Consider the following 14,213-nt stretch of genomic DNA (forward strand, 5'->3'; position numbering starts at 1 on the left):
ATTAATGGGATATTAATGGGGAGACTCCATGAATGGGGTGGCTTATCCCACGCCTCTCCTGGTGGGCCAGGAGAGCATGACATTTACACGGTTGGCTTTCAGGTCACTTATTGCTGCCAGACCAATGGGGCATGAACGTATGCATCCAGGTAGCCCTGGGTTCAGATCATCGCTTAGCGGTTTATAAGATGAGTGACCTTGGGCAAGATACTTAACTTCTCTTAGCCCCTATTTCTCTATGAAATGGAAATAATAATGGTATCATTAGGTTGTATTGAGGATTCGGAGATAAAGCAGCATCAAGGAACTCTTTCCTTCTCCATCCATTCCCTGCATGACCCAAATGTGGTGGCCTTTCAGGAACATTAGAGCCCAACATTATCTGGGTTATTTTTTTCCATTTTTCTATGGATCTTCTCTTCTGTAAGGTAGAAGATAAATTGTCAGTTTCATTACAGAACTGGACTTCTGGGGGCACCTGGCTGGCTGAGTCGGTACAGCATGCGACTCTTGATCTTGGGGTCGTGAGTTCAAGCCCCACATTAGGGATAGAGTTTACTTTTAAAAGAAAGAAGCTTTTAAGAATTGGACTTCTGATTTCCTCTTTTTTTTCTTTTTTTTACCTTTTCTCATTCAGCTTCACATGCTCTATCATCTAAAACCTCATCTCTCCCAGGCTATGGAAAAAATGGGCTTCACCGGGTAAGATTTCTCAATGAATTGTTCCTGAGTTTATTCCTTCTTCAGACCTGGTATGAAGTGCTGACATACTGTCTGAGTATGTCTGATAATATGATCTCAGTCCTAGGATATGAAGAAAATTATAATCTCTGATATCGTGGCAAATCACTTTGAGTTACAGGCAGAATAAAATAGTTCTATTGAGAGAAAGAGAAATTGACTGTAGATGGAAAAATAACCTCTATAAGCTCGTGGGAAGACTACATTAATTGATCGTGTGGCAAATATTTCAAGCTAAAAGTAATAACTTGAGCCCTTATCTCTGCTGTGAAAAGATACAGGAAAGTTCCTTGCAATCGCCCTCCCCCCAAAGCATAGGACAAATGTAATTGCGTAGCTGTGTGAAGAAACATATTTTTATTTATTGGCAAAAGAAAACGTGCTTACCCAGGTCCTGCTGGCATCGGAGGCATCACGAAAGACAAAGAGATTCCATAATAGTAGAAGAAATATAACAAGGGCCCAGGAATTCAGCTTGGGAAGAACTCTTAGGATTTTGTAAATCCTTTCTTTCTTTTCACCTGGCTCTAAAACCATCACGGTGGAGTGGATTTTCTAACGATGTGTTGTTCTTCCTCATCTCAGCCTGTTTCCACAGACTTTGCTCAGTACAACAGCTATGGGGACGTCAGCGGCGGAGTCCGAGGTAAGGCCATCGCGGTCACACTGCTGACTGACTGGCTGTGCAGTCACAAATACATGGTCTCTGTTCGTGCAGTCTGCCCTCCGAAAGTCGGATCACAGCTAGCCTGTGGGAGCTCACGGAGCATGTATTAAAATCGCAAAGCGTCACCCCTGAAATGAGACCAGAGAAGCAGAGTTTGTAAGAATGAATTCATTGCTCCTGCCATGTGCCGAGCACTCCACCACATAGATCTCTGGAGTTACGGCACACTCTAAGCAAGACACGGCCCTCCTATCAAAAATGCACATGAGGGGCGCCTAGGTGGCTCAGTCGGTTGAGCGTCCGACTTCGGCTCAGGTCATGATCTCACAGTTCACGAGTTCGAGCCCCGCGTCAGGCTCTGTGCTGACGGTTTGGAGCCTGGAGCCTGCTTCAGATTCTGTGTCTCCCTCTCTCTCTGCCCCTTCCCTGCTCACGCTGTGCCTCTCTCTCTTCTCTCTCTCTCTCTCTCAAAAATAAATAAACATTAAAAAAAAATGCACATGAGTGGGGCACCTGGGTGGCTCAGTCGGTTGAGTGTCTGACTTCAGCCCAAGGTCATGATCCCGCACTTTGTGGGTTCGAGTCCCGCGTCGGGCTCTGTGCTGCTAGCTCAGAGCCTGGAGCCTGCTTCCGATTCTGTGTCTCCCTCTCTCTATCCCCCTCCCCCACTCTGTCTATCTCCGAAAAATAAATAAACATTAAAAAAAATTATTTAAAAAAAAATGCACATGACTGAGTGAGACACAGGGACAGGTTGAGGTGACAAGAGAGAAGCTTCCAGAGATACATGCTGTAAGCAGAGAAGGCGGAAATACCTTCAGGGTGTCGGGGAAAGCCTCAGTGAAAAAAAGGGTGTTTTAACTGATAACTGAAACAGGAGTAGCATCTCCTAGCTTCAGGGAGACAGCGTGTCCAGAGACCCCAGCAGAGAGAAGAACACGGTGCCTTGTAGAATGTCTGCGGAATTGCAGTAGAATATTGTATATTAATGTGTCGTGTTTTTCTCTGATCTTTCTCTTCTGAAATTTTCTTTTTCTTTCCTTTCTAGACTACCAGGTATGGAACACTGTCTTTCTCAAGTTGTTGACCACGCCAGCAAAACAGCCATTTACCAGTCCAGACTCGTGTGGTGGCTCGAGGGAAGGGTTTCTGTCGAGAAGATTCTTAACTTGGGTTGATTGGTCTGATTCATTAGCCCGGAGATGTGAGGAGCCGTAAGGATCAGGAATGCCCGATGCCCACGTCAAGCTGGCCCCGCAGGCCTTGGGGACGTGGCATGAACCAGGCCAGGTGTCCGAGGACTCTTGCTCTGGCCTCAGAGCGTCCTCTCTGTGGCAGAAGTGGACCAACATCAAGGGTCTGCCCACATACAGTTTTCCCTTTCGGTTTTAACCACTCCGAGCTTTGGGTCCTCCCCTCCTTTCCATGGTCCCAAATGAAAAGAAATTCCTGTCCTGTCTGGTACCATTTCTTTTTTCCTAGACCCTAGCCTTATAAAATCATGGTGGAGGATGGGGGCGGGGGGGAATACAAAGAAAACTCAGAGTAAAGTAAGAAAAGAATCACAGACTTGGAAATCTTTTAATATACTGTATACTTTCATGTGTGGAGCCTCAATTAGGAATTAATAGTTGTTGTTTTTAAAGTTTATTTCCTTATTTGGAAAGAGAGAGAGAGCATGAGCAGGGGAGGGGTGGAGAGAGAGAAGGAGAGAATCCCTAACAAACTCGGCATTGTCAGTGCAGAGCTGGACCTGGGACTTGATCTCAAGAACCAGGAGATCCTGACCTGAGCCGAAATCAAGAGTCGGATGCTTAACCGACTGAACCACCCAGGGGTCCCTCAGTAGTTATTAAGCCAGGGTCTTTCCCCACTTAATGACAGAAGAACAGTATTCCCAGTATCCCTGCTCTTATGCAGAAAGGATTTCATTTTTGAAATATTTATGGTGATCACAATGGCACATCTGTAAAACAGGATTTGAGACAGAAACTGGGAGTTTGGGGAGGCCACACGGTTCCCCCCTCAGCTCCCCACGCTGTCATGTGCTCCTTAAAGCGGCTTTTCTGTTGCAGACTCTCCCAGACGGCCACATGTCCGGGACAAGAATGGACCGGGGGGTGTCCATGCCCAACATGTTGGAACCAAAGGCAAGTGTAGCCATTCTCCCGGCTCTCATACGGGAATAGCACACCGGGCCATCACCCTGAAGAGATTTGGTTTTCTGCCGTTCCATCACACTCAGTGTTGAGGTCCACTTGCTTCCAGGCTGATACATCACACAAGCCACATCACAGAGTACCCTGACTCTCCACTGGTTTTGTCACACTGAGTCAACAGGTTTAAGCCCTCACTGGGTGCGGTATGATGCATCCACAGTGAAATACAGCACACCTCTCCTACGAGCTCTGTACTTGGCCCCTGGTACAAGCACTGCGAGGCACGCCCAGTGCAAAGTGGGGCACCCACAGACCGCCCCAGATGGGGTGACCAACACATCCCGCTTGCCCAGGACTCTCCCAGCGTGAGCCCTGAAAGTCTGGCATTCCAGGAACCTCCTCCGTGCCGAGCAAACTGGGATGATTGGTTACCCTAGCTCCAGACCATCCTGAAACTCCAGAGGTGCCCAAGGCTATGCTCCCTGGTGACCATAACTGGGACTTATCTCAGTGTCCTCCACCAGAGGGCTTCTGGGCCTGCCTGGCTGCATGGAATCATGAGCCGGTCATGGAACAAGACCGTTGAACCCTGCAAGGGTACCCTGTCATATAAACCACATTCCTATCATTTCACTTCTAATTTTTACCTTTACCCCCAAGACATAATAGGTTTGTATTCTTTCACTCTACAAAGCCCTCCAAAGGCACAGGGTCACATGAGACATGGTGAGTTGAGAATGTATGAGAACTGGTCCCTGTCCATTGGATATTTGAGGAACACCCATCATTCAGATTCTATAATTACAATGTCTTAGAAGCTCTATCTTGGGAGTGCTAGATTTTAGGTAGATTCTGCTTGTTAATAAAATGGACAACGGTGTTCTAGAAGAGGTATTTTTCTTTGCTTCTCAGATATTTCCATATGAAATGCTGATGGTGACCAACAGAGGGCGCAACAAAATCCTAAGAGACGTGGACAGAACCAGGCTGGAGGTAAACTAACTAACTAACTAACTAAATACATAAATAACTAGTCCCAACTGCAGATACCTGTGCACTTCCCCCAACTTTCCCCAGGCAAAAAAAATGAAAAGAATCAACCTCATGTGTTAGGTAGAACTACGATAACTTGGGATGAAAACCCAAATATACACTTAAGAGATCAGCCTAAATGTGTGGTGAAACCCCAAAGATGACCCAGGAGGCACAGTATGATTTTAGTCATTTTCTGTGGAAACGATGTCGTCATCCTGATGGCCGGGGTTGTAGAGTGGAATCCATCCTTCTTCAGATACCTAGAGCCTGACCTTTCCCTGAGCCTGGGTCCGAGAGGGAAGGGAGTGCTGGACGAAGAGTGTCTCTCTTGGCTGTTCCCACATTCCTTGTTGAAGGGTTCTCTGGGTGCACACACCCGAGACCTCCTTAGACACGGAATGCTGATCTTTATACTTTTCCATCTGAGTGATTTTAATTAAGAAAAACTCTGGCTGCCAGTCTTAAAAAGAATCATTACTTCTCCCTGACAAAAGGCAGTACCTTTGTATGTGAAGTCAGTCTGGCACAGAGAATAAAGGCTCTACTATCCTGAGGGAACTTTTTAGGAGAGACGACAGGTGGAGTCTGTCCTCCTCACAGACCAGGCATCCACCAAAACTCCTGCCGCTGAGCTCCCCGGAGACCATTCTGGAAGTGTCTCTCTGGCTTTCTTATTACTATGGTCCATGTTCCCTGCATCTCCTCAACATCCCAGCGACCTGAAATGGAGTTGCCTCTAGGGTGATGGGTCACCTTCCTATGTCCCATCACCATTAAGTATATTCAATAACCGTCAATACTCTATGAGCTCTTTTGCCTCCTGGCGAGGGTGCCTCCCCTGGGCCAACCAGGTAAGGATCCAGTGAGGCCAGGCCTGCTAACAAGCTCAAGAAGTAAACTCCTCTGCCATCATTCTGTCTTGCTCTTCACAATGATCCCCTGTAGACTTGAGAGCAACTCTCAGGGCTCAAGGCCGTTCGGGTGGCCACCGGAACTTAACCACTGATCTTTTCTCCCGTCACAGCGCCACTTAGCCCCAGAAGTGTTTCGGGAAATCTTTGGAATGTCCATACAGGAATTTGACAAGTTACCTCTTTGGAGACGCAACGACATGAAGAAGAAAGCGAGACTCTTCTAGGCCTCCCCCACCCCCTGCCCACCCCCGCCCCGCGTAGACAGCAGGTAGAAAAAGGACTGACGTGGCGGTGACACATAAGATGTTGTGTTAAGGCCCCAACTTGATTGGAGAACTTTCAAGCTACTGTCCCTCAGCAACGACGAAAGGGGAAACCCGGTGAAAACGCCCACGAGCCACACTTCGGACCCACCACCGGCAACACTTGCCAAGAAGCAACAGGATAGAAATTTCTGTGTTCCCCACACTCGTGACCTTTTTCCATCACCTTATGTACGCAACAGTTCCTATAACTGTTGTCTCACAATAGTGCTGACCGTATGGGTAAGAGCCAGCAAGTGCCCTTAGGACGCCGCGTGGAAAAAAAGCAGCTGTAGTAATTCCGAGGTAGGAATATATTTATTATGTAGCACTGTGGCTAAGGAGGAAGAGCCTGAGGGACATATCCATGCGGGCACACCACTTTGCGCACCCCTGTCCTCACTGGCCTCGCGAAGCCCAACCTGCACCCCCCAGCAGGATGGAGATCAGCGTCGGGGCACCGGGCAAGCTCTGCTCCGAGGGGGCTGAATAGCAGCCAGAGTCATTTTTAACACGCTCCTTTTTCTCTACTGTTTGCTAGGACCTGGTTGGCAAATTACTTAGCTATTATTTAAAAAAAAAAAAAAAAAAAAATTTTTTTTAAGAGAAAGAGAGGGAAATGGAATGAAAGGAATATCTCCCTTCATTCTTTTCCTGCTTCAGACTGTGTGCTTCATTCAGCCTCCCCACCACGGACAGCAGCTGTCCCCCGGCCCCACCGCCCAGAAAGGAAAGGGAGAGGTTCTCTCCGGTTGTGTGCTGTTAGAGGACTTTTGCCCAGGGGGGCCGCGGCACTCCTGGCAAAAAGAAAAAAAAAAAACAAAAAAAACAAAGAAATGTGTCCCGCCCTCGCTAGTCCTTCTTCCACCCAGCATCCTCTGAATCCGATCAAGCCCACCGGCGTTTTGGGGGGGGGGGGGGGGGTTTGAGGTCTTTTCAGTAGTCGGCTAAGGAAAGGGCACGCTTTTCTCTCTGCAATCTCTGCAACTCCAGGGTACATTGCTTCAGACTGATTTAATTTGGCCTTTTCAGCTTTCCTTCTTTGCCTAGCTCTGTTGACTTCATGGTGTGTGTGTGTGTGTGTGTGTGTGTGCGTACGTGGACGCACCCAGGGTAGTTTGGGGAGTCTGCGTGTACTTTTACATCTCATTTCTGCTTGAACGTTTGTCCGGCCGGGCGGCAGCTTTTCCAAGGAACATTTGCACACGTGCGCCTGACTCAAAGGGCGAGAGTGAGGCTACACCACACCCAACAAGGCATCCTTCGTGGAAGGGTGTTGGTGTCAGAAGCCAGCATCCTCCGTGATTGATGGAGCTCAGGTCAGCAGCACGCCGAGGAGGAAACAGACCTCCGATCGGGCTGTGTGTGGAGCTCGGAGCATCGCACCAGCGTTCACCAATTTGGCAACACGAGATTTAAAGCGGGGCCTAGGATTTCACCAAAACGCGCGTGTAAGACCGCATCACGGTTCCTGGCAGCTTCCGGCCGTGGCTCAAATGACCTGTGAGTCGGATGAGGGAGGGTCTCTCCAGCTCCACACACGGGAGGCTTTCACATTTATTCGTGTGCACTGGGGGCTCTGCCTAGGAATTGAAACTCTGTTTTAAAGCCAAAAGAGAAATCATGCAAATTCTCTTCCTATGCCTCTGATAATAAAGGCTCAGAAGTTCTTCCTGCTGGCACCAAGTATTTGAATTAGTTGGTAACTGACTCCAGTGGTAAAAAGAAAGGAAACTTGTTCCAGGACCTGTACTGCGAACCTCTAACTTGTGATGCACTCCATCACCCGGGTGCTGTGCTGAGCTCTGGGCCTGCTCAGTAGCACTGTCCTGCACCCTCCCCAAGGGGATCGAAAGCCGCCTGTCCTTTCAGTGCTAGACACTGAATGTTTGAGGACTGTTCTCACAAATAGGAGTGTGTGTGTGTGTGTGTGTGTGTGTGTGTGTGCGCGCGCGCGCATTGGACCTACTAATGCATTTTGCAAGTGGCTCTGATGGAGTGGACGAAAGAAGACCGGCTCCTCCTGGGTTTGAAGCCTCCGGACCGCAGCTCGCAGTTTAGTGCCTCTTGCCTCGTTCAGTATTTCTGCCGCCCCGACTTCCCTCCGACCTCTCCTGCACCTGCCGCCTCAGGCCCGCGTATCCTAGTCCTTGCTTTGCCCTGGCCCAGTGGGAGGAGTGGAGACCAGAGGGTATTCCCAGTAATCAGTCACAAGCATGGCCAAATGGGTGCCCGTGCTAGGCTGGTGGAGAGAAGTTTTTCATTACGGGGATAAGAAAGGGCCCTCCATGTTTTCATTGGTTAATGAATTATGACCCATGTGCACATAGATCAAATGTCAGTGGGAGAAAAATTGCAGTGGTAGTTAAAGATCCGAACCAAAACCTCCCACCAATGAAACTCTACTTCTGTATCTTCTGAATTCAATTCTGCATCCAACTTGGGGGTCGGGGGAGGGAAGCTTCTTTCCGTATTGAGCGTACTAGCTCATTTAAACTGCACCATGCAAAAATGCATTACCAGAAAACGTCAGTAGCCTCCCGTCTGCGGGCAGAGCAGCGCTGTGCTCTGGGGAGGGGTTGTAGACAACCATAACGTGGAGCGGGTTCCCCGACTCCACTCCCGGCAGAAGATTCCAGCTGGAGGGATGGGCCGTGGGGCAACCTGGTTCTCCTAACTGCCAAATCTATTCTATAGGCTACAATGGCCTCTCCGTTTTTTTAAAAACCGGGCTCAGCATGCTTGTCCTCGGCACGTCCAGGCCACCGTGCAGGACCTCTGCGTACTCTGCTTGAACCCCACTCTGCACCGCACATAAAAATTCCACTCGTTAACGCAGCCAAAGGAACAGAGATTGTTCCCTCTAGGGAAGGACTCCCACAGCTGGCAAACTGTCCTGGCACGTCCCCCAAGGGCTCCATTTTTGAGGGTTGGGCCTACTTGCAATTCCTTAAGCACACACCGATTGCATAAAGCAAAAGAGGCCCCTGGCAACACGAAAGTCAGTGCTTCCTTTCCGGTTTCTCCCAGGAGAGCCACGATACCATTTAGTCTTCCTGTGTGGTGTAAGAGGAGACGTGAAGATCATTTGGGAACTTGTACAGCCCGCTGTGCACCCACATTTTGGTTTGGGTTAGTTAGGAAATGTTCTTCATGCGACTCGTTCAATAACTAGCAGTAAACTGCCTGTTCTGTGCAACCTCACGCAGAAGAGCCAGAGTTCATGGGCACTGTGGCCCACACTCCCCGTGCAGCTCACGTTCTCAGTCTGGTTGTGCCCGTCAACTCTACCTAGAGAAGTCTTGCTGGAAATGTTTATAAAACTTTCACCTAATTTCTTTACACTTGAAAGCAAACACCTTTTTCTAAAGAATTGCTTCTCAGATGATTATATCAAATATATACGCTTTTGCAAGTTAAAAAAAAATTCAAATTCACTACTTTTGACTAGGTAGGTCTTTCTAAAAATTCTTTCAAAAAGCTTGGTGTTAGCGTCCTGCGCGTCGAAGGGGCAGGTGAGCCCTCTCTCTGACTGTCGGGAAAGATGGTGGAAGGAAAGGAACTCCGTGTCGTCCCCCCTTCTGTGTCCTCTGAGGCAAGCTCGATTTTTAGATCACGTCTTCTGCATTCCTGGTCACTGTTCAGTCTACACTTCCTCGGCCAGCCTTGACCTTCTTGATCTTTGAAATTCTTTTCTTTTGATAAACCAAGTGTTTGTGAGTAAGCCCCTACAACTCACTCATTAGTACTCCCTTTTGAAGAATGTTCTCTTAAAAAAAGATGATTTCAGGCTTGAGATTTACAGTTGACGCCACCTTAGAGTGTAATGTACATTAAGGAAACTACCCGACTGTGTCGTAATGAAAGAAAGCGAAACGTTGACTTTGGCCTTTAAAAAAAAAAAAAAAATCACTTTCCATTTGTTGCCCAGGAAGCAATGAGGAGATGGTGATGGATATGCTTTGCATGTGGATTTTTGTGTTTTCGTTTGGGCAAATGTAACTTATGGCAAACTCAGAAAGGGGGAGGTGGTCCGTTTAAGCTGAAAGAAACTTCCGAAACAATGTATGCAGACACAACAAAATCGAATCCAACATTTTCTGACGCTTGATGTAATCGACTGGCAATTGTTATCATTAAATAAAATTCTTCCCCAAAGTGTCTTTCTCAAGAGTGAAGATCCCATGAGTCACTTTTGGAACCTATTCACCAAAGGTAGCAGGAGACAATACTATTTACGCCAACATCCAGAAAGGTGGTGAGCCACTTGATGATGGTCTATGCCCATGTTTCTTTATCCTGTGGAAGAGAAAACAGTTGTCCACGATATCGATGTTCCTCTTGGGTTCCGTGTACAGACCTGTCTGGTAACAAATGCGTGTGGTTTCTGTGAGTGGCAGACAAATCTCTTACCATCCTTTCCTTTTGAGTTTGGTTTAATGGAGTTTTTTTTTTTTTTTTGCAAGTGTCAAAAGATGTCCAGTTCTTCCTGCCCTCCCCTTTCAGAAATATGAAAGTGAATATTTGGAAGAGCTGCTGTTGGAAAGATGTGTCGTGTCCCCCGTGAAAGTGAGTGGGTGTCCGTCTGTGCCCCGAATACCACATACTAGTATGCAGAGGCAGGGGCGGCCAGCTGGCCCCACGTCGCTGTGCTTTATGGCCCCGACCTGCCCCACGTTCCTGTCGCAAGCAGCACTTGCCGCTTCCCTACCCCATACTCTGTGTCACTGTTGTGCACTCGCCACTCAGTGAATAAAGTGTGTGCTTTATTCTGTCCATAAATGCCTCCACGCCGTGTTGCCTTTCTTGCTCCCCTGCTCCCTTGAAAGGTCTGTCCCATTTGAACAAGTACCAGCCTGACTTATGACCAGAACAAAATCAGAATACCAAAGCTTTAGGAATGCATTTTTGTCACATAGGAAGGCCGTTTTGGCGGGGAGGGGGGAATGCAACGAATAGCAATGGTGTGTTCCAGGACAGTCCAGGAATTCAGACCGGAGTGGCCAAGTTGACTAAAGGAAAAATATTGAAAAGAGCTTTGGGGCTGTGCTGGTCTACCTGGTATTTGGTTTTGTGACACAGAACAGTGACAGTCTCATCATCTGGACAAGAAGGGGGATTGATGAACCTTGAGGACAAGAGCTTCTGAACTAGCATGAGTGGTTCACCATTTACTAAGAAACTGCAGTGCATTGGTAGAAACCCATCTTTCAAAGCACCAACTTTAAGTGAAGAAAGTCTTCTAGATTTTGATTTACTTGTTCTCACTGCCACAATTTTGGGCTCGCTGGAAAATACAAGGATGTATATAGACTCGGGATGCCCTATTCTGACCAGAGCCATTCTACTGTGGGTCTGTCAAGCCGGTTGTCGTAGTCAACTCAGGCTGCTATTAACAGAGTTCCATAGACTGGGTGGCTGGAACAGCACACATTCATTTCGTACAGTTCTGGAGGCTGGGAAGTCCAAGATCCAGGCAGATCTGGTGTCTGGTGAGAATCTGCTTAGGTCTGTAGATAGCCATCTCTGGTTGTGTCCCCACATGGCAGGGAGAGAGGAAGCAAGCTCTCATGTCCCTTCTTATCAGGGTGCCAATCCAGGACACCTGGGTGGCTCGGTCAGTTGAGTCACCGGTCAAGTTCGGCTTGGGTCAGGATCTCAAAGTTCACGAGTTTGAGCCCCACCTTGGGCTCTGTGCTGACAGCTCAGAGCCTGGAGCTTGCTTCTGATTCTGTGTGTCTCTCTCTCTGCCCCTCCCCCACTTGTGCTCTGTCTCTCTCTCTCTCAAAAATAAAAACATTAAAAAAAATAATAAGAATGCTAATCCTACCATGAGGGCTCTGTGCTCGTGATCTAATTACCCAAGGCCCCGCCTCCTGAGGCCATGCCATCGGGGATTAGGATTTCAGTGTATAAATTCGTGGAGAGCCGCGGGGGGGGGGAGGGGACACAAACGTGCCACCCGTAACACCTGTCCAGGGGCCAGTCACCCTAGCATTCACGCGGACCCTCATCACCAAGCTGGAAACCGAGACTGTGCTCCAGACAGTTGGTACCTTGAGTGTACTAGTGTAGAAGACAGGTCAGGAGGTCCAGCTTGAGGTCTGTGTTCTGGTCGCTTCTGTTTCCACCTGCACCGGCATCACCTCTCTGGGCTGATTACCACAGCCAGCGTTTACCTGCAGCCCTTATCTTGAGCTCTCTGTGGCTTTTGCCACTGTGATCACCACTGCATTGAAGACTGACTCCCTGTGTCGCGTCAGTGGTTAGCCCTCACACTGACAGCCAAGTTCACAGCCTATGCCGGGAGTCCAGGGCCTCTCGTAATGGCACTTGCCTCGCCCTGCCCACTGCTCAGCTTTTCCTCCCACGATGCCCCGCCTTCGAATCTTGCCCTCCGGCTCTCCCAAACCTCTGCAGATTCCCTGAACACACCATGCTCTCTCCTACCTCTGCAGCCTTGACAATGGCTCTCCTTCTGTACAACGTCCAATTCTTCAAGGAGGTAGAGAGCAGGAGGATCTGGCCCCAGGAACGAGAGGTAATGGCAACATTAACTGAGATCAGTCGTCCATAGCTCCTTGGAGTTGCCCGTGGGCATTTCCCATGGGCTCCGTTTGCCCTGAATCAAAGACAAGCCTGAGTTCACACCCTCTCTAAGAACCTCCTTGATGGGCCCAGCCCAACCTGCCCCAGAAAATTCTTTGCGGGCCTATGGTTGAACATGATGTGTGACGCTGTTCGAACCCTGCCTAGTACTATGAGCTTCGCATGTGTCTCCGCTCTTCAGGTCAACTGTAATGAGGCCTCTGTGTTGAGTGCCAGGGTTTAAGTTAACCGAATTTCTCATGTCGGGCCTATAAGACAGATCACTGTGGCTCTACCCTACAGGTGAGGAGAGCAAACTCAGTGGATAATGAAACATTCTTGATCACCAGCCAGTAAGGAGCAAAACTGGGATTCCTGAGGCCCGTCTTCAAATCCCACACTGTTTGCTTCCATCTCCGTGACCTCCCGAAGGCAAGGACTGCGTCTCCCACATTCTAAATCCCCCGGGGCACATTGCACGGAGGAGGGTCTCCCTGTGAGACCAGCCAGTTCCCTCCAGTAGGCTGTGAGCCCCAGCACCGCCCGCCAAGGTGCTGCTATGAGCAACGGTTGGGAGGTGCTCACTAGCTCTGTATCTTAAAGCCAATTATTTAGACTCCCTAGGCCTCAACTTGTTCATCTGTAAAATGGACCGAATACTAGTACCCATCAGAAGATCATTGCTACATTATTCCTCGCACGTCGAGCACTGCACAGCACTCAGGACGTAGTAATTACTCAAAAACATCAGTGATCTTTGTTAAGAGCAGTCACCCACTTCGATTTCAAGACCCCCATACACTCTGAGCCTCAGTTTCCTCATCAATAAATTAGGAGTGAATACTTGCTCTCTGGCTACGTTCTGGGCTCGTTAGGCTCAGGCACAGGAAAGCATTGTATCGATAGGTGATATTGGCTATGGAGAGTTTCTAGGTACTGCTTTAAATAGTTCAATCGTTCAAGTTTAGTTTTTGTTCTGGGCTTTTTCTCCCCCAGCCTTTATATGAATACTGCAGCATGAAAGCAAGCCCGCAACTTCTTTTATACGCTTCAAAAACAGCCCTCTCTTTGTCCAATAATAGTCTAAGATTGAGATCCTCTGAAGATGTGCCAAGGCATCGTAACAACAGAAAGGATGACATGGCAGTTAAGTGCAGGCTATGGGGTCAAACCGTCTGGGTTTGAGTTCCAGCTCCACCAATAATCGGTTGTGTAACTACTGGCAATTTGCTTAACTTCTCTCAGCTTCGATTTCCACGTCTATAAAATAGGAATAATAATAGCTACCTCCAAGGGTTATTGTGGAGCCTCAGGGAGAGCAGGACCTGGCATAAATGCAAGATGGAGTGCCCAAACATAAGCTTTTATTAATAAAGTTGCTGCCGTGTAATAAAGACCTTTATGTGCCCAGTCCCAAGCTAAGTGTATTATGTGGTTTATTCCAGGCTGCTCTTTACCTTCCCCTGCCACCCTCGCTCCCCAGCTCCCCAGTTTCAAGTTCAGCGTGTAGGCAAGTGTCCTGCAGAGAAAGGCTCAGGGGCCCCCACAGGCACTGTGGCCAGCCAGGGTGGTAGGTGCTCAACATAGAAGCATCCAAAGATGTCAGCTCAGGACTCAGCTCCTCCCGAGGGGCTTCATAGCTGTTGGGCCCCAGTGTTTCCTCGGTCAGGAGAATTCTCTTCAACTACCTGAGGGATGCTTAGAAACGCCACCTGCAGAAGAGCGGAGACTCGTTTTCATGAAAGATGGCTTTGTTTCCGGAAAGATCTTTCTGTTTTACTTCAAAACAACCAAGGCAGCAAAGGCT

The 14,213-nt window shown here is 48.5% G+C and overlaps 1 protein-coding gene across 23 annotated transcripts in view; it reads left to right on the top strand.

Moving 5' to 3' along the window:
• ABLIM1 (actin binding LIM protein 1) overlaps positions 1 to 10,593 on the top strand; it is a 218,388-nt gene extending 207,795 nt beyond the window's left edge. For 22 of the 23 annotated variants that reach the window (XM_030335052.2, XM_030335039.2, XM_030335044.2 and 19 more), the window contains 6 exons: positions 638 to 702; positions 1,327 to 1,387; positions 2,457 to 2,464; positions 3,484 to 3,558; positions 4,480 to 4,560; positions 5,627 to 6,610. In XM_030335052.2, coding sequence (XP_030190912.1) covers positions 638 to 702; positions 1,327 to 1,387; positions 2,457 to 2,464; positions 3,484 to 3,558; positions 4,480 to 4,560; positions 5,627 to 5,740 — 404 coding nt within the window. In that variant the 3' untranslated portion in view covers positions 5,741 to 6,610. Of the gene's footprint in view, positions 1 to 637; positions 703 to 1,326; positions 1,388 to 2,456; positions 2,465 to 3,483; positions 3,559 to 4,479; positions 4,561 to 5,626 lie in introns of all 23 variants that reach the window. The other variant, XM_030335038.1, reaches the window with a different exon arrangement.
• The last annotated feature ends 3,620 nt before the right edge of the window (positions 10,594 to 14,213 follow it).

This window comes from Lynx canadensis, chromosome D2 (assembly GCF_007474595.2).
Source record: "Lynx canadensis isolate LIC74 chromosome D2, mLynCan4.pri.v2, whole genome shotgun sequence".
Classification (NCBI taxonomy): Eukaryota; Metazoa; Chordata; class Mammalia; order Carnivora; family Felidae; genus Lynx; species Lynx canadensis.